Below are 20,945 nucleotides of genomic sequence, written 5' to 3' on the forward strand. Positions count from 1 at the left end.
GGCAAAAAGTTATCCACTAATTTTTCTTTTACATAAAGCTGAATTTTTATGCTTTGAGTCCTAGAAAGACCATAGATTAATTGTTCAAAGGCCTTTCTCTCTTCTCCCAAACTCAGATCTCCATCTTTATTTCCTAAAATGTCCCCAAATTATCTTACTTTTCCCCAGTGAAAACTTACTCCTGTCTCTGTGTTCCCCATCTCAATCAGTGGCATCACAATCTACCTTTACCTAGGTCACTGTAGCAGAGGCATCTTCTACACTCTTCTCTCTCATCCCCAAAGTCTGATTAATCAAAAAGTCCAGGTAGGTCCATACCCTCCACCCCTTGCTTTGTCGCTACAGTAAGCTCCTCAGTGAGCTGAATTGACCATGCTGCCCTCTGGCTTAGAAATTCTATTTCCCCTAAGAAAAGCTCTAAACTCCTCTGCATGTCATGGACAGCTATTTTTAACCTGGCCCAACCTATCCAAACGTTTCACTTTTCACGACTCAGCCTTAGGACCTGCACTGGAGATGTTTCCTGTCAAAACCACTGATCTCTATATATTTGGGTCTTTGAATTCACGGCATTCTCTGATTGGAATATCTCTTCCTTTTTCACTCACTCATTAATTAATATGGTAAATATCTATTGAATATCTACCCTGTGCCAGAGCAATGGAATGTGCTGGGGGATTACACGGTGGACAAAGGACAAAGGAGACATGGTCCCTGCTTGCACGGAGTCTGTGCTCTTCTGATTGCACATGCCATCTTCCTTTCAGACGCAACTCTCCTTTACCTCATACTCCTCCCCGGCAAAATGCCCAGATTGAGCTAGTTGCTCCGCTTCTGAAGGACTGGGCTTCCATGTGTGCCTTTATTGTGGTTTTGTCACACATTTTTAAAGTCCATTTCCTCACTAGACTCTGAGCTGCTTACAGTAAGGAGCGGGTCTTTTCATCAATAGACTTTCCCATAATACCTAGGACAGTGTTGGATGTTAAATTAATTTGAAGGACCTTGACCCCAAATTTAGGCACATGCCAGAAAACTGGGTTTCTAAAGATGATTGCAAGAAAGTTACTGAGTACAAGTATATTCTGTTTAGGCTTGTCAATTTTCATAACAGTTTTTAAAGGCTGTTTCTAATGTATTCTTCTGTAATATACCTGGCATACCATTAATTTTCTATGTTTTAAAAGAGTTACTTCTATCTCTAAAGATGATAATGTTATAAATAAATATTTGATTCTCATCTTTAAAACTCTTAATATATACTATAGCTAATGGCTCAAAACTTATCTTTGTATTCATTTTCTCTTTACACAGAAATCACTCTTTCCTTGAAGACTTCTGTAAATAACAAGAGGGTTTTCTTTTCCCTACTGAGTTGCATACTAATACCGCGTAGCCTGAGGAAGGAACATGTGCCCCACTCTCCTATTCCTAATGCCATGGTTACTGTAAAACTATTTCTATGAAGGATTATTTTCCAGCGGTCTTGAGATCTATTGCTCCCAACACAATCTAGTATAGTATTTTTATATTGATTTATTCTGTGGAAATGAATTCTATGGGATAGTTTACAAAAGTCTCCTTCCTTCCTTTAATAGCTCGATTGGCTACAACTCCTCCGTTTGTACTTGACAGTAGCAACTCATGAATTGCATTGAATTTTTTAGTGGCAATGGGGACAATAAAGATAACTGTAATTGCGTGAATAGGAGTTGCTTTAAGTTCATAACCTGGAATAAATGAGGAAGCCCTAATGCAAAGGCAGCAGGATTTTAATAAGAAAATGAAACAGTATTCTGAGACTAGAATTACGTTTCTTTAAACTACATATGTTAACTGCCATCACTATGAACCTAGTAAAAGAAAATGATGCTAATTTTCCAAGCCTGAAATGTTTCCTATTGGGATGTTGATTTCAGTCTATCCATGAAGGCTTATCAAACCGTTACACCACGCTTTGACTTAGGCAAGCAAAGTAATTTATAGACAAGGAAGCAAGTAACAGATTTTAAAATGTATTCGTGTCTAACTGCAGATCTAATATAATTTCATGTATAATTATTTAGAAAGAATCAAATTTAATGTACCTGTTCCACCTCCATCTTGCTTGAATTTTTTTCTGTATCATTACTGTGTCTGAAAAATAAATTGACCCAGTTTATAATTTTATTAAAATGTAATTTGGAAAATCTTAATCAAAATGTCAATATTCTTTACCCTGGAACTGGTTTTGTTTTCTCTTTGCTCTCATTTGTTTCCTCTCCATTAACGCTTTCTGCAAAACATTAAATAAAAGAAAAATAATTTAAATAAAAGGTTATCAGTGTGTATGTATGTGTGTGTGTGTGTTTGTATGTGAGGAAGGAAGCATTACTAGAAACTGAAACTAAATAAATTCACCTGTATTGACATAACATTCATCTTAATAAAGTATTTCATAAACATAAACACCTCCCCCACATTTTTTCACTGTATCAGAGCAGTTTATCAGAGCCAGAAATAACCACAGTAAAATGTGATGCTATTTCTAAATAGAATGTAGGAATTAAAGATTCCCAATATTATGCAGGAAAGTCATTTCAGCATGAGAGAGTAATCTGGGGATCTACTGATAAATACATGAGACAAATAGAGAGTTCCACCAGACTGGCTGGAGGATAGAAAGGGCATTTTTTCCCCTTTTGCCAGATAATGTAAATTCAACATCAATTTAAGGTAAAATATTTGATTAATGTAATTCCCTTGTATAAATGTTGGGAAATATAGAAAGAAAAATGTTAACTCACATCATGCACATATGGACAGTTAATTCAAAATATAACCCAGAATTCTTGGGCCTGGCTGGGTGGCAAAATGGTTAAGTTCACACACTCTACTTTGAAGGTCCAGGGTTCGCAGGTTTGGACCTAGCACTGTTTGTCAAGCCATGCTGTGGTGGCATCCCACATAAAATAGAGGAAGATTGGGACAGATGCTGGCTCAGCAACAATCTTCCTCAAGCAAAAAGGGGAAGGTTGGCAACAGATGTTAGCTCAAGGCCAATCTTCCTCACAAAAAAAAAGAAAAAACATGTATAATGCAGAATTCTTGATTTTATGTCTGTTGCCCACATAACTAAACCCCACTGCAGCCATATCAACATGCGATACCATCAATTTCCAGGCCATTGTTGGTTGATCCATTGAAATAAGTCATCTGAGTGGCCTCGACCTCTGCTTCAGCACTCATGATCTGCTGTGACACAGCCTCTGCGATGGGCATCACCATGGCAGCAGTTGAGGTGTTGCTAAGCCACATAGATAGGAAGGCGGTACTGCTCATGAACCCCAATGTCAGCCTGAAATGAGAAGGCCTTTAGTACGAGCTGTGCTCTGTAGTTTAATTAGCTCTCTAGTAGCTATCTGTAAAGGAGTAAAGGAGTTGGGAACTCATTTTTTCAAAACATAGAACGTTAAGTTTCCTCCTAGATTACCAGCTCTGAGGATAGTCGTAGCCAGGTAGAAATCAAAGTGACACATGTAAGAGTGGAGTTCTTACGAGATTTGTCTCCCAGAAACCACAAGAATCTCGTCTCTTCAAACAGAAAAATGATTAAACATAACCACACTGCAAGTTGGGAGATGGTATAACAGCTTATAATATTACAGCAATATTTGAATGCCCTTATGATGACATTTACCTTCAAATACTACAAAGACGAGGTGGAAACCACTTTTGAATTTAGGATCCCTTTTTCTTTCTTCAATCTTTTGGTCATATCTCTGTTTATTACTATGTGTGCCAAGAAGTCACAGGGCAAGGAGAGAGATTAAAATTTATAAATCTGCTTTTTACTTGTTCACTACTCTGGTTCAGTAGATCATGGGTGGAGGAAATGGTTAAAATTGCTAGCTACCATGAGGTTCCAGAATTTTCTGTAGATTCTATTATTTAGGCTCTCCTGAATCTGACATTCCTGGCTGTTGTCAAGAACTGGATATATTGCATTGTCTTTTCTTATAAATAGAGTAGTTCTTCTCCCTGAAAAATAACATACCTAAGGCTATTGGATTTTAAGCCATGTCTATAAACTTTCCTAATTGCTTGGGAGACAACATGATCTATTTTGAGTAGGAGGCCCCACAAAATCATTCAGGAGCATATCTTTCCATATGGAGTCATTTATGAAATTCTCTGACTCCCTTTTAAAATCGATCACAAGAAAAATTCCACACTATACGTTTCAATTTCAGATGAGATGGGTGTTTTCTATGTGTAAAACAAAATAAAACTTTTTAGAAATCTGTTTAAGTAAGAAGCAATTAATAATAATAATAATAATGATAGAAAACGAGGAACACTTTTAACTTAAAGCACTGGCAAGATGTAAAATCTTCCAGTAAAAAACCCCCTTGGGATCAGGTAAAGTTTCCGCATGGTGAAAATGCCTTAAATTGAAAAATCCACTTAGCGATATAATGGGCAGGATTCTTGTTCCACTATGCCATGCACTACCCCATCTCCTGGGGTCAGTGAGCAGACGGTCAAGGAAAAGACACACATTTCTATAGCACCCCAAGAGGCACAGAACACCACTTCAGTTTAAGAGCAAAATGCCCTTAATACATACATGTCATAAAATTTTTAAGTAGTAAAAAATTTTAAAAATTTTTTCTCATCTGACAATTTCTTTTGTATTTAACAAAATGATTTGCTCTGTAAATGATAATCACAGATGTGGTTACACCCTAGGATGAATTAGGAAACTGAATTCAGTACAATTTTCTTATTTTCAAAGAAAATTTTCTTATTTTCAACCTTCTCAGACTTTAAAACATAATACCATTATGCAAATAATTGTGACACTGGAAATTTTTAAGTTCATATCTATGTTCTTAACCAGAGCTGGAATTAAAACTAAAATAGCCAATTAATTTAATGGAAAAAAACCATTCATTTCAGTGGGGGAAAATCAGTCAAATGAGTGATTTCACATTCTATAGATGAAACTTCTTAATAGATCCTTTCACTTTGTAACAGTTCATTTAAAAAGAAAAATGTTCACCTTGGAATTTTTCTGCACACATTTGTATTTTGTCAGTAATGTCTTTGTCTTTGGTTCTTAACATCCTCCCTGATGATCAAGGATGCTCTTGAACAAGTCTTGAATGTGTAATCAGCCAAATAAACAAGATAGAACTGAAATCTACTCTGAAGTCTATCAATCTTGTCTGTTGAGGTTAAAGGCTTCTCTCAGCTTTGACTCCTATGGTGCATAAAAGGTGAGAGAGTTGTGTGCACTTTTTCCAATCTCCCTGTAGTTAGACCCACAGTGAAAGGAAAGTTGTTTTTTTTCCTCCTGCAACTCAAGTACACTTTATATCGCTTTCACGTCTGCAGAGAAAAAAAAGTCATGAATTGTACTGAGCTACAAATGATTGCCTGGATGTGCATTACTTATTTGGTTGTTTGCTCTGTACAAAAATATGGTCTGTTCAGAATGTAAACCTGGAACAGTAAATGCGGTACTTACCATGCTGGGTTCACACCCACCATCATCACCATTCTCAGAGCAATCCTTCTGTGCAAATTCCATTTTTCTATTGATGTTGCTAAACAGATGACTCCAATTAGCAGTAGGTGAAAATCTTTGAAATAAGAAGATGCCACCTGAAATTACAATTAAATCCATGTTTTTTATGTTGGTGGGGAAAAATAACGTTGCACAAGAAAGACATTATTTTGCCGCTCTTAACTTTGACCTTCAACTACATAATCTTTCTATTTTGTTGAGAGGAATGTACTTGTGTTTGAATACAAATTTAAATATGTTCTTCACTCTTACCCAGAAATAGTAGTGTTAAGGAAAAATACACAGAAAAAAAAGGGCCCAGGGTACTGAATTTTTCAATAGCTGAGTAACATCAGCCAAGTGCCTTCCATGCCTTAATTTCTCCATCTGTAAAATGGGATTAATTGGTTTATATTCCTATGGTAGAATAGCAATGACTGTGGTTTGGGAAAGTCCTGAGTCAAGCCTCCAACTTACCAGTATCTTCATTACCACTCATTATGCCATAACTACAGAGTCACTCCTTCATATTTTGAATGGTTTACCTTCAAGATTTACTTACTACAAAATAAATACCCTTGAATAGGGGCCAATACTTTAAATCAATTTTAGCTAATGCCATTCAGAGATTAATAGAGTGTACAGAAAATTTGGGCAACCATTTGCACCAACATTTACCAAAGAATGCTCTGAAGTATATTAGCTACATCATCCTTTTCTAAAAAAAAAAAAAAAAAAAAAAGATTTTGTAGTCAAATGAATTTAGAAAATCTAGAGTTTTGAAATACTAGACTTTTCTTTCCTGTAAGCCTCCTCAAAACCTTTAAATACCAACATATACTGCCACTCTCAAAGAGTTGGATTCCATATACTACATATTTTTCAAACTTATTTAATCATAGAAGCCTTATTTAATTTTTAGGTGGAGTACCTCATGGGATTGATATTCAATAGCTGTAACTTTATGAAATGATTGGCTAAACTAAATCACAATGCTGTGCTGAAAGGAGAGGGGATTATAAGAGGAAATATTCCTTTAAAAAATCAAATAATGTCCAGCAAAAGAAATGGAAGAGTTGGAACAAAACCATTCTAATGTTATGAAACCAGGAAGGAATAGGAAAATCAATTTTGATGATGATTTTGCTCTTTTTAATTATATCTGTATTTTTAATATAACTTAACTAAGCTTGGCTTCATTTCCAAAAGGTAAAAATTGAAAATTACCTTTGGAATTAAAAGCGAACGAGCAGACATCTTTATGTTTTATGAAAAGTTAATTTATTATGCTTTTAAAAGTCTACATGATTGTTGAATCTTATGGGTTCAATCTCTACCTCTATGTGTCTAAAATAATATCTGGCACACAGTAAGTATTCAATATATATTTGTTGAATGAATGTTGAAGACACCAAAATCTTTATATCTAGACAGGTAGGTCTTCTGAGTTCCAGACTGGTGTATCCAAATGGACATTTCCATTTGAATTTCCCACAAATATCTAAAAACTCAACATGTCCAAACTAACATTTATCTACTCACTCTGCATCCTTCAAACATAGTCTTCCTCTTGTAGCCCCTTTTGTGATGAATGACACTTCCATCTATTCAATTGCCCATGCCAGAAACCTGAGGGTCAGCCATGATTTGTTTTTCACTTCCAATGTATGTGTATTGGCCGCCAAGTCCTATTATTTCTATTCCTTTACATCTTTTAAATGTGTCTACTTTTCTCTCTTCACATATTAGTGCCTTTATTAAGCTCCTCATTGTTTCTCACCTGGTTACTGTGTGATCTGTCTTTTTCTAATCCACCTCTTACCATTATCATAGTCATTTTTCTAAAATGTAAATCTGATCACATCATGTCCCTCCTATCCTCCTTCCATGGACCCCATGTCTTTTGAGACCAAATCCAGTCTTCTCAACATGTCTTACAAGACTCTTCACCATTTGGTCCCATCTCACCTCTCCAGCTTAGACTTTCAGTGCTCTACCAATTTCCCCTTACATGTGTAGTCCCCCAAACAAAGAAATGCTTTAGCACTTGCTTGTCATTTAACCTGGAATGATCCTCTTCTCTCACCTTGGCTACTCTCTAATCTTCCTTCATAGATGAATTCAAATGTCAATTCTTCCAAGATGCCTTCCCTGACCACTCTAAGCTTGGTTGGATGGTACTTTCTTTTGTTATAGCACCTCTTAACCTATATAGTGATTATTTCTTTACTTAACTGTACCCTTCATTTGACTACACACGTTTTGAAGCCACAGATGTGTCTTATTTATCATTGTATTTATAGGCTTAGTACACACTTGGCATGTATTGGCATGCAATATATGTTGAGTTAATAAATCCCTAGACTCAAGGAGCTTATAAGTTATTAGGTGAGGAAAAACAAGTAAACGAAAAGTGCAATAACATATCATAGGTGCATGAGAGCTACCTCTTCAGTAGAGTTGAAGTTCAAAGGGTTAAGTGACCACTTTTTTCCTAGAGGAATTGGGAAAGTCTTCTTATAGGACTCAATACTCGAGTTGGTATTGAAAGGTGAATAGACATGTGACTTTTCCTCTGTCCTTATCTCTTTTGCAATTTTGTTCATGGAAATAAGCCTCAATGACCCTATTTCACCAATAGTCTGAGAATTAAATGAGAGAATAAATGCAGAATTACTTTAAAAATACAAAGGAACACATAGAAGCAAGCCATTATGAGTAAAAGATTAAACACAGAAAGAACTTCAGGACCCCAAAATAGTCCTGTTATAATCTCTTTAGATTATACCAGCAGTTGGCAGACTTTGAAAGGGTCAGAAAGGGTCAGCAAATATTTTAGACTTTGTGAGCCTTATGGTTTCTATCACAGCTACTCAGCTTGTCTTTGTAGCACAAAAGTAGCCAAAGACAATATGTAAATGAATGAGCATGACTGTGTATGTTTCCAATAAAACTCTATTTGAAAAATTTCATAGTAGACTGGATTTGGCCCTCAGAATCACAGTTTGCAAATCCCTTAATAGACTATGCAAACAAACTATGGCTTGCAGCCCAATTGTCTAAATAAAATTAGTTGTTAAACCTAGGGAGGAATTTTCACATTCCCTGTTTTCCATTGTATTACCCATTCTTTGGTTTTCATCAGTTAGCGTATTTGTAAAAGAACGCAAGCAGATGTGTTTGTTTATAGCCTACTTGTATAGGAGGTAATAAGAAAAGGTGCTATTGGTTTGTAAAATTATGCTAATAAATAAAACTATTTTCAAGGCAAACTTGATATATCAAGTAAAATTTCTAATGGAATTTGAAATCTATTGTCAAGATCAAGGTAGTTATATTTCTGTCTCAAAATGGCTTTTCATCAAAAAACATGATAAAAACTCCAACTTTTGTAATCAGAACACCTGAGTTCTCTCTTAGCCATGTAATTTACCAGCTCAACAGCCTTTCTACAAGTCAATATACTTATCTATAAAAGTTAAATAATACTTCGCATCAAATTTGTGAGTTAAATGAGATTTTTAAAAAAGCATTTTGTCAGTTATGATGTATATGATTATAAAGCCTATATTTCGTTTTTTTTTTTTAAATCTTTACTTATGGTATATTGCTAAATCCAATGGTCAATTTCCAGTGTTCATATTAGTTGACATATTAACAAATTTGACACATTTAATCATTGCTTCATCTTTAAAACATTTGCTTCACTTGGATTCCAAGACCCCACACTCTCCTGACCTTCCTCCTACATCAAGAACCTATCCTTCTCAGTCTTCTCTGATAGCACTTTCTCTTCTTGCCAATCTCTTAATGTTGTAGTTCTCCAGAACTCAGCTCTTTGTCCTCTTTGGCTTTTCCATCTTCACTCACTCCCTAAATGATCCCAACAAGTCTTAGGGCTTTAAGTACCATCTATATGTTGATGATTCTCAAATCTGTATTTCTAGCTCAGCTCTCTTTCATGCACGCTGGATTCATTTGTATCTAACTGCCCACTTAACATGTTCACTTAAATATCAAATAGGTATTTCAAACTTAATGTTCAATACTGAACTCCAGGTCTCAGCCTTTCTCCTACTCTGCCCATAGTCGTCCCCATTTCAGTTGATGGCAGTGCCATTTTTCCAGTTGGCAGGTCAAAAAGCTGTGAGGCATCCTTGACTCCTTTCTATCACATATGCCATATGAAATTATTCAGGAAATTTTGTTGGTTTTACCTTAACAATATATCAAGAATATATTCACTATGCCTGGTCTGAATTACCCTGGTCTCTCAGCTGAATTACTGCAATAACCTACCATCTATTCCCTCCTTTCTACCTTGTTTCTCAATCCAATGACCCAAGTTATCCTTTTAAAATAAAAGGTAAATCAATCATGTCACTCTTCTACTCAAAACTTTCTAGGAGTTCTCACTTCTTTCAGAGTTAAAACCTTACAATGACCTACTTTGGCCCTAGATGGTCCAGTCTCTCTTCACATTGTCTCTGACATCATTTTCTATCATTCACCCCTTAGCTTCTCTGCTCCAGTGACACTGCAGACATATACCTGCTTTAAGGTCTTTGCACTGGGCATTTCCCCTTCAGCAATGATTGTTCCCCAGATACCCAAATGACTAACTCCCTCAGCTCCTGTAAATGTTTTTACAGGTATTGACACTTCATTGAGGTCTACTCGGATCATCTTAGTTAAAACTGCAACTCTCTCCTGATCCTCATTATCCTGTTGCATTTTTTCCATAGCACTAATCTCCTTCTATCTCACTATACAATTTATCTGTTCATTGAGGTATATTGTTTATTGTCTCTTTTCTCCTAGGAAGACACTTTGTCTGTTTTTTTGTGTGTGTGTGTGAGCAAGATTGGCCCTGAGCTAACATCTGTTGCCAATCTTCCTCCATTTTATGTGGGATGCCACCACAGCATGGCTTGACCAGTTGTGCTAGGTCTGTGCCTGGGATCCTGAACCTGTGAACACCATGCCATCGAATTGGAGCATGTGAACTTAACCACTATGCCATCAGGTGGCCCCCATTTTGTCCATTTTTATTCACTGATGTATTCCCAAGTGCCTGGCAGAGTCTTAGCACATAAATATTTATTGAATGGCTGAGTAAATATGTAGTATAACATAAATATGTGTGTATGTGTATCTTCACTTTATATATGTAAAATTTACATGTAAATATATTTTCAATAATAATAATAATAATAATACCTGCTTTGGAATATCCAATTGGGCACACTATTTAGTATTTCAGATTTTATTCAAAAGATAGGAGAGAAATTCAATATTTGTTGATATTCTTCAATACAACAATGTGCTCAGTAAGATGTAGGTATTGAGCATTGGCTTAACAAATAATTAGTAAAGTTAAAACTATGATGGCCAAAGAGAAAGATGTGTAGGGCAACGAACTTAGATGAGGATTCTAATGACACCATATTCTCCTCAATGACAGAGCTGAGATTGCAAGATGCTGCGGTAGGCTGGAATGATAGTTTAACACTGTCAAACAAACGTTATATAAAAACTCATAAGAATATTTGACACTTAGTATGTATCTCTGTTTCATACATATTATTTGATTTGATTGTTATGACAACCCTTGAATTGTGTTGCATTATCATTCTCTAAGGAAGACAAAGAAAAGTTTATTAAGGTTCATGATCAGGATCATTCAAGTAGTTAGTGGTGAATATCAGGGTTTAAGCTCACGTCGTCTGAGCTTCTCCAGCCCTTTCTCTGCAGCTTTGGTCAGCTATTTCCAAGTAAAAGGTCAGTTACTTTGTCTCAAAATAGGATCACAAGACTGAAAAACAGTTCTCTCCACTAAAATTCCTAAGGACTTTGATTTGTTGTGAGATCTCATTAAGTTTAATAGGTGAAGAAAGTCACATCAAGTTTAAAACAAATTTAGGCTGAAATAGCAGAGGGGAGAGCATAGACATTTAGCTTTGCAACAGTCAGAATGTTTCTAGAATGATCTATTCTCTTTTGTCAATGTGCAACTAATAATCTTATTAATGAACATAGAATGAGTGCTTACTATGGGACAGACATTAGTAACATTTATTAACAATGTAATTCCAAAGTCTCATTGACAAACTAGAGATATTTCCAGGAAGAGAAAAGAAGGTGGTGGTGGTGAAGGAGGTAGGGGTGATAGGGTTGAAGAAAGGAGCTGAGGTCTGGAAACCACAGAGACCGAAGGTGGGAAGACTTAAGGAAGCAATGATATTTATTTTCAAATCCAAGCAACACCATAATGGGGAAGAAAAATGACGTTTATTTGTGGAATCTTAAATATTAGAGAAAAGTTTAAAGAATCAAAGTGACTTAATTTCAGACTTGGGCTCAATAAAGCTGAATTGCTTAAGTGGTGAAGTTATTCAAAAATGGCATGGATTTCCTTGTGGGATATTCTAGGCCCACACACAGGAAGCCTTAGATACTTCCTGAGTGATCTGATCTGTAAGAGACATTGTGGAAGGAAATCCCTTCCCAGGATGAAATGACCCAGAAGAACTCCCTTCCTAGGCTAACATTTTATGACTGTTAAATTAGCCTGAGGCTGACACCTTGGAGGATAAAGGACTCTTGAACAGGTATCAGCAGCCTGAGTAAGACGACTGCCATTGGTACTGAGAATCTTATTGCCTCCAGTCAAGACTTTGCATCCTGAAAAGAGGCAGAGATGTTTCTTTGGCAGCTTCCACAAAGCCAGGCCTACCTAGGCACCCTATTCCTCCTGTCTCCCTCTAACCCCCTTGCTACAGAAATGCCCCATAACTCCAGTTAATCTTGTTTCTAGCTCAGCCTCTAAAAAAGTCAATTCAGGCAGTTTGACTACTGTTAAATCAGAAGAGACAAAGATGTGAGTGTTAAACTTAATCATCTCTGGAGGTAGGACCACCCGAGCCAGCAGGACAGGAGTTAATACATTGACATCCTATTTTGGAGAAACTGCCAACCCCTTCTTTGAATATTTCCTCTATTGAGAGCCTTCTAGCACGTTGCAGCATTCGAGAAAGTTCTTAAATTTTAGACTCCAGATTCTCTGGGACAACAAATCTTCAGCCTGGGAATGAAAGGAACTAAAGTACAGCCCTGGCTACACTCTTTTCCAAATCAATGGTGCTTAGGAAGAAAAGAGTCAAGGTTATGACGGAGGGGAAAATGTAGTAAGAGGAGCAGAGAGGATCTGAAATGCAAAAAGATGGACTTGAACTCCAAAAATGGGGAAGAATGGCATGAAAATAAGAAAGGGAGTAGCTTCTCTCGCAGAAAAAAAATCTCTACCCACATTACAAGACAGATGAACCTCATGATAGCAATATTGGACCTTGGCAGAAGATAGCCATCCAAAGGTGATAAATTGCATGGACTGGCATCATGTACTTGACATCTTTCCTGAGAATGTTTCAGCTGTGGTTTAGGCAGTTGTGTGCCGGGTGGCTGGAGGCTGCATGGAGATCGACATTCTGGTTTCAATGCATTTCATGCTTTTAATGGGAAATTGAATCCATTTTCTTCAGTTGGGTACCTTTAGATTGTATGAAGGTAAGAAAGACCTCTCAGCATGAATAACTCCTCTCAGCAAGAACAAAATAGAAATACATGTGGAAGTTAATTTGGCTTTATCTTTTGAAATGGCATGTTTCTGGAAAAGAAAACAGGGAAGCTTTTTCTTCATTAAAAACATAAATTGCTTTCCCAACACTGTGTGAGACCTAATTCTGCTGAATAGAAAAAGCTTGCGAAGGATGTGAAAGAGTTGGCCTTTTTGCTGAGAGGGAGGCACCAGACATAGACGTCAGCCTGGGAAGATTGGACACGCATTTCTCCTGCTGACGCGCATGACTCAAGAAGCCACAGTCTGTGTCCTGTTTTTGTTACGCATGCAGAATTGTAGAGAAGAGAAACAACTGGAAGTTTGGAACTTATGTAGAAGCCTTATCAACAAGATTATTGCCCCCCTTTAAATATAACTTTTCTCAGTGAAAATATCAACACAAAATGTCGTCTAATTACGACAAACATTTGCAAGAGAGCTTACCGTCTTAGAAGGGATGATCCCAAACAATGGGAACATTAACCCAGGTAGCAAGGCTGTGACGGAGAGAGGCAAAGCTTCTGTAAGCCAAAATATGGCAACAACAAAGAGTACGTAGGCACATTCTGCTTCCTGGAAAGAACAAAGGCAAAAACACAACGTGAAATAATGAGGCTGGGAAGTCATCGTTCAAATCACAACCACATTTGCTGCATGGAGTTGTGTCACAGGGAAAGCAAGCAGAAACTCTGAAGGCCTCTGCACCTTTGAGTTGGGCTGTAAATAATCATTTCTTAGGGATTCTAAGAGCCAAAATTTAATACACATGAAAAAAACGAAGACATAGAAATGCCTTCATCCACTAAGTTTCCTTTACATTTCTTGAGAAAGAGGTAATTGCGGATAGTCAACTTTCTGTGCTCATATCAGTGTATATGGATGTTTGTGCTCACCTTCCTTTGGCTTATAAAATGCACTCCCAGTTCTGCTGGAAATACAGAAATAGCCATTTCTGCCTTTCCCCTGGGGCAGGCCACACCTGGTTTCTAACTGTTATCCTTGGTGCCTGGTTGGGTGGGACCTATGCACACCGGCCTTCCTCTCTTTCTACTAAAAAGGGGAAATCAACCGAGAAGAAAATTTTTGCTGTACTTTGTTTCAGAGAATGAAGGACAGTGTCCAAGTTATGTGGCATGGAGGAGACTGAAGTAGCTCCTAAATGACACGGATCTGGAGATGAAGAGCCTTTGCCTTATTTTTCGGAAAGACAGCTGAGCTCCTGGGGGGACACAGGGAGACTCAACAGGACTGAGACTCTTAATAGAATCTGTTGCTTTGCTAGGTACAAATGGTTTCTGTTTTATGGCATTGTAAAGAAAGAGTTGAAATTTATCCTTATATTTGGCTTATATAAATAATTTTTAAATTAATTTTTAATTAATTAATTTTTTTAGCCCTAGAACATCTGCCACCAATCCTCCTCTTTTTTTTTTTTTTGCTGAGGAAGATTGGCCCTGAGCTAACATCCACGTCCATCTTCGTCTACTTTATATGTGGGACACCTACCACAGCATGGCTTGACAAGCGGTGCATAGGTCCACACCTGGGATCCGAACCTGCAAACCGGGGGCCACCAAAGTGGGACTTGTGAACTTAACCACTGAGCCACCAGATAGGCCCCTTAGATACATAATTTTGATATGAAGTCACTTGGAATGTACTATGTTATCAACAAAGGTTAGTATCTATTATATGGTTTGGTTTTGGCCTCACACTGTTTAATTTCTGCAAATTCCAAGTGGCATTTGAGAAATGTACAAAACTGCTGAGTGTAATGAAGTCTTTTATTTTATTTATTTATTTTTTGTGAGGAAGATTGGCCCTGAGCTAACATCTGTTGCCAATCTTCCTCTTTTTTGCCTGAGGGAGATTGTCACTGAGCTAACATTTGTGCCCATCTTCCTCTATTTTATGTGGGATGCTGCCACAGCATGGCTTGACAAGCAGTGCTAGGTCTATGCCTGGGATCCTGGGCCAACAAAGCAGAGCTCACAAACTTAACCACTACACCAGTGGGCAGGCCCCTAATGAGGTCTTTTACTTAATGTTTTCTCAGGGCAATAAAATTTCTGGCTCTCCTGCCCTCTGAATCACCCACCTCAGGGGGAGTCCTCAGGGTGGGATGCACTCACCCAGCATCCTTGAACTTTCAGTGGGTTTCTGAGAAATCCTTAACAAGCTAGGATTATGTCATATCTTTATTGTGTCATCTTTTTAAAGGAGAAAGAATCAAGGTATTCTGATGTTGACAGTTTTATAGAAAGTCTGCCTCAATAATCCTGACAAACAATAAAAAAGTGAGACAAAGCTGAGCCTTAACTGAATCTTCCTCACTTAGTCTGGAGAGAATTTGTGAATACTAGCTTAATTTAAAATGCCAGTGCAGGAGAAAGACCAGGCCTGCATTTTCTCTTAGTTAGAACACATGGGTAGCCCAAAAGCTCCTCCTTATGACTTTGTGTTTTCTATCATACTTGCAAGAACCTAGATTTCAAAGATAAAATGGACCCTTTCACTATCTTGCTCTTTAGCTACAACCGATGCTCTCTGGGGCCTCTCTCTCCTCCTGTGACTTTACCTTTCCAATCTGCCCCTCTGCCTCCACCCTACTTCTTGTGGTACAGACAAGGCTGTTCCCAAACCAGATCATCTTCCAAGAATCCACTTTGATTTTGTCACTCCTTTGCATACACTCAGATTAAGGGACCACCCACCCTGACGATTATATGGAGCACCAATCTATAAGGGACTGCTAAAACACCAAAAAAAAAAAAAAAAAAAGAATATATGGTGCCAGTTAATTCTGTTCACCACACATAACCCCTGCCATAGTGTTGGAGTTACTATGCATTTGAACTTGACTGAGCATTGGCCAATTGCTATTTAAAATAGTTGTATCAGTTTATATTGCCACCAGCTGTGTGAGAAAGTTCCACTTCACCAGCAGTTTGTATATAGGACTAATTTATTTATTTGACAACCTGATGGTATGAAAAGTTCTTCTTAATTTAATTTGCATTTGGTTGAATACCATTGAAGTATTTTTTCATGGTTATTGAACATAATTGTTTCTCTCCCGCAAATTACCTTATTTATAGTCTTTTTCCATTTTTCTGTTGTGTTGTTTGCTTCTTTTCTTCATGAATTTGTGGAGTTATTTGTAGATTTTTAATAATATTTCTTTATAAGTTATATATTTGCAAATATTTTTCTTCATCTCTGCCTCGTCTATGAAATTTGCTTTATTGTATTTTGGGTTGACAAGAGGATTTTAATTTTAATGCAGTTATTTTAAAATTCTTTATTAAATTTTGTGCTTTTTCTACCTTGTATGAGAAATTCTTCCTATATTTTATATTCCTGTATTTTTTCTAAAGTTTAATAATTTTCAAGTGTAGGGCCTTAATTTATTTTTATAGGAATCAGATACTTAATTCTTCCTAAATGGATAGTCAAAATGTCCTAGCTTTTTGTATTGGATAGTTCATCTTTTTCCCACTAATTCATGTTGCTCTTGTATATATACATATATATAAATATATGTATATCTCACATTTTCTTTATGCATGCATCCATCATTGGACATTTAGATTGTTTCCATATTTTGACTATTGTGAATAATGCTGCAATGATCATGGGAGTACAAATACTTCTTCAAGATCCTGATTTCAACTCTTTTGGAGATATACGCATAAGTGGGATTGCCGGATCATATATTATTTTAATTTTTATAAGTTCTATTTTTAGTATTTTGAGGAACCTCCATACTGTTTTCTATAGTGACTATACCATTTTACCTTCTCACTAACAATATACAAGGGTTCCAATTTCTCCACATCATTGCCATCACTTTTTGTCTTTTTTTTTTTTATAAAAGCCATCTTAATAGGTGTGAGGTGATAGCACTTTGTGGCTTTGATTTATGTTTCCCTGATGATTGGTGATGTTGAACACCTTTTCATATACCTGTTGGTCATTCGCATGTCATCTTTGGAGAAATGTCCATTCAAGTCCTTTGCCTATTGAGTATTCTTGGCACCCCTATTGAAGATGAGTTGACCATATATGCATGGGTTTATTTCTAAGCTCTCCATTCTGTTCCATTGGTCTATATGTCTTTATGCCAGTACAGTACTGTTTTAATTATTGTAGCTTTGTAATGTATTTTGAGATCAGGAAGCATCATGCCTCAAGCTTTGTTCTCTTTGCTCAAATTCCTTTGGTTATTCAGGGTCTTTTGTAGTTCCATGTGAATTTTAGGATTGTTTTATCTATTTCTGTACAAAATGCCAGTGGGTGGGGCTGGCCCAGTGGCGCAGCAGTTAAGTGCCCACATTCTGCTTTGGCAGCCGGGGCTGTGCCAGCTCGGATCCCAGGTGCAGACACGGCACTGCTTGGCAAGCCAAGCTGTGGTAGGCATCCCACATATAAAGTAGAGGAAGATGGGCATGGATGTTAGCTCAGGGCCAGTCTTCCTCAGCAAAAAGAGGAGGATTGGCAGCGGCTAACTCAGGGCTAAACTTCCTCAAAAAAAAAAGAAAATGCCATTGAGATTTTGATGGTGGTAGCACTGAATCTGTAGATCGCTTTGGTAGCATGGACATTTTAACAATGTTAAGTCTTCCAATCCACGAACTTTGGATATCGTTCCATTTATTTGTATCTCTTTAATTTCTTTCATCAATGTTTTATTATTTTAAAGTTTTCAGTGTAGAAGGGGGAACTCCATGGTTAAGTTTGTTCCTAAGTATTTTCTTCTCTTTGATGCTATTGTAAATGGGATTGTTTTCTTAATTTTCTTTTTGGCTAATTAGTTGTTAGCGTATAGAAACACAACTGATTTTTGACATTGACTTTGTATCCTGCAACTTTACTAAATTTATTTATTAGTTCTAACAGTTTTATGTGGTAGTATCCTAAAAGGTAGTATTTAGGATTTTCTACATATAAGATGATGTTATATACACACAGAGATAATTTTACTCCTTCCTTTCCAATATGATGCTTTTTATTTCTTTTTCCTGACTAATTTCTCTGGCTAGGTCTTCCAATACTCTGGTGAATAGAAGTGGTGAGAGTGGGCATCCTTGTCTTATTCTTGGTCTTAGAGGAAAAGCTTTCAGTTTTTCACCTTGAGTATGATGTTAGCTGTAGGCTTGTCATATACATCCTTTATTACGTTGCAGTTCATTCCTTCTATACCTAATTGGCTGAGAGTTTTTGTCATGAAACGGTGTTGAATTTTGTCAAATGGTTTGTCTGCGTCTATTGAGATAATAATGTAGTTTTTTCATCCTTCGTTTTGTTAATGTGGTGCACACATTAACTAATTTGTGCGAATTGAATAATCCTTGCATCCCAGGGATAAATCCCACTTGAACATGCCGTATGATCCTTTTAATGTGAAAATGAATTCAGTCGAATAGCATTTTCTCGAGGATTTTTATGTGTATGTTCATCAGGGCTATGGGCCTATAATTTTTTTTTGTAATAGTGCCTTGGTCTGGCTTTGCTATAGGGTAATGTTGGCCTCATAAAACCAGTTTGGAAGTGTTCCCTCATCTTCAGCTTTTTGGAAGAGTTTGAAAAGGACTGGGGTTGATTCATCTTTAAATATTTGGTAGAATTCACCAAATTCACCAAATGCAGGACAATGCAAATCTAATCATCTAGCTGGATGAGGTAGCTTGGGTCAGGTCCTGGCTGAAAGGCTGGGCAGTGTCTGCTTCCTGTGAATACCATCACAGACAGTGGTCAGTCTAGCTTTTTTCATAGCTGCAAGAAAACCACTCTCCAGCCCATAGAGTGTGGCACTGAACTTGATCCTAACCCCAGAACAATGTGGGAGCACTTTAGATCACAGTTCTCACCATTGCTCCACTTGTTTGCTTCTCTGGCGCATCTGGTCTGCAGAAATAATCATTTGCTTTGTGTGTAGAGTGGAGAAGAGGGTGAAGGTGTGGGTGGTCCTACTTTCATAAACTTCATTTAAACTGCTGATCATAGGCTTTATGGATAGAAAAACTTATTTAAAAGGTGAAGATATGTGCCAAGTCAAGCAAATCTGTTTTTCTGACTTATAACTAAGTAAGAGGATAGAAAAATAACATTTATGAATGCCTACTACATTCCAGATACAATACTTGGTGTTCCACATGATTTATCTTATTTAGTCCCCATCAGAATTCTATGAGGCATGTCTCGCAGTTCCATGTTGAACGAAGGATCAATAATGACACTGCTAGTGTGCGGTAGAGTTGGGATTCATTCCAAGTATAAACTCCATGAGAGCATATCTTATTTCCTTTACTGCTCTACCCTCAGCACTTAAAACAGTACCTGCAGAAAATAAGCACTCAGTAATATTTGCTGAATGAACGAAGTTTTTCTTTTCTGTGTTCTTTCTACAATTATTTTTATTCATGTATCTTGATGCCTATATAAAACACTCCATCACTATCCTAGGCATAAAATTCTTTAGTATAGGAATCTCTTTTCTTTGCCCGGCTCTCTTTTCTGTTTTCCCTCCTACTTGCCTGGCACTGGATCTCTGGACCCTCTCCCCAGTGGGTGAACATCTCCACATTTTCCCCTGAGCTCTTCTCTCTCTTGCTAACAAGCCGGAATCAGAACTAAAAGTTTTATCTGCACAGGCTACTTCCCAATAGTGACATTCTCCCACTTCCCAAGTCCCCATTTAACGATGTCATCATATCATATCTTGTCTTAACCACCTTGCCTAAGTGCAGCCAGGGCCCTTGTTGCAGAGGTAGAAACGGCAAAAGACGCTATGACTAAGCGGTTTGGATAATGGTTCCCCCTGCCCAAAGTTCTGACTGTCAAATTATCTCAGAAAATGTGGCTGATTATGTTTAAAAATCACCTTTGTTCTCTTTTAAATTATAGCTCTAGATGGAATTGAAATATAAATTAGGCTTTAAAATACAGTTTTTTTCACCCCTTCTCCCCCTTTTTTAAAGACACACTGACTGATATTAGGGAGTAATTTGGCTGATGAATTAGTACATATGTGGGTACGATCTCTCAGCTCAGCTTGAGAAAAGTGGGACCAATCACAGGCTGCACTCACTGCAATTGATTTTCTAAAGAGAGCGCAAAGCAATTAAGAAAGGAGAAAAATGATGCATTCTAAATCTGTGTGCTACAAGCAAAACACTATTATTACTTGACAGAGCCTGTAAAGGGCTTCGAATGGTTCGTCATATACCTTCCCCTCCCGCTGCAGTGATTTCTCAAGACTCAATCCATATTAATTGCAAAGCTTAAAATGACTCAAAATATCCTCATCTTGGAACATGGAGAGTAAGAAAGAGCTCAACTATAAAGTCAAGGAAAAATAAATAACATTTGTTGTTAGTTTTTAGGCCAAATGGATAGCAAGGAAAGTCAATTGGTGGCTCCACTATGCCAATTACTGGGGAATTTTTAACTCCTTCTTTTCATTTAACCTTTGCAAATAATTAGCAATGGAGATGTACTGTGTTCACACCTCACGCTCACAGTGGAACTGGAAATAGCCACAGAGGTCATTTAGCTCTCCAACTTGACTATGCGTTAGGGTGTGATCAAAATGCAGTCCATGGATTGGCTTCTTTAGGATCCTGACGAGTTTGTTAAGCGTGCATCCTGGACTTCACATCCAGAGGTTGTGATTTTATGCAAGTACCTCACATGAATCTGGAGCAGCCGATCCACAGATAACATTTAAAACTCTTTTAAGAGTCTTGTTCATTTTGCAGATGAGGAAATGGACCA

The 20,945-nt window shown here is 37.2% G+C and overlaps 1 protein-coding gene across 1 annotated transcript in view; it reads right to left on the reverse strand.

Moving 5' to 3' along the window:
- The window catches only part of SLC13A1 (solute carrier family 13 member 1), an 84,467-nt gene that overhangs the window by 56,226 nt on the left and 7,296 nt on the right, over positions 1-20,945 (reverse strand). Inside the window, exons 2-6 of the mRNA XM_070616453.1 lie at positions 13,614-13,742; positions 5,513-5,649; positions 3,150-3,337; positions 2,218-2,275; positions 2,088-2,136 (exon numbers count right to left, since the gene is read on the reverse strand). Coding sequence (XP_070472554.1) covers positions 2,088-2,136; positions 2,218-2,275; positions 3,150-3,337; positions 5,513-5,649; positions 13,614-13,742 — 561 coding nt within the window. The remainder of the gene's footprint in view (positions 1-2,087; positions 2,137-2,217; positions 2,276-3,149; positions 3,338-5,512; positions 5,650-13,613; positions 13,743-20,945) is intronic.

The sequence above is a fragment of the Equus przewalskii genome, chromosome 4 (assembly GCF_037783145.1).
Source record: "Equus przewalskii isolate Varuska chromosome 4, EquPr2, whole genome shotgun sequence".
Taxonomy (NCBI): Eukaryota; Metazoa; Chordata; class Mammalia; order Perissodactyla; family Equidae; genus Equus; species Equus przewalskii.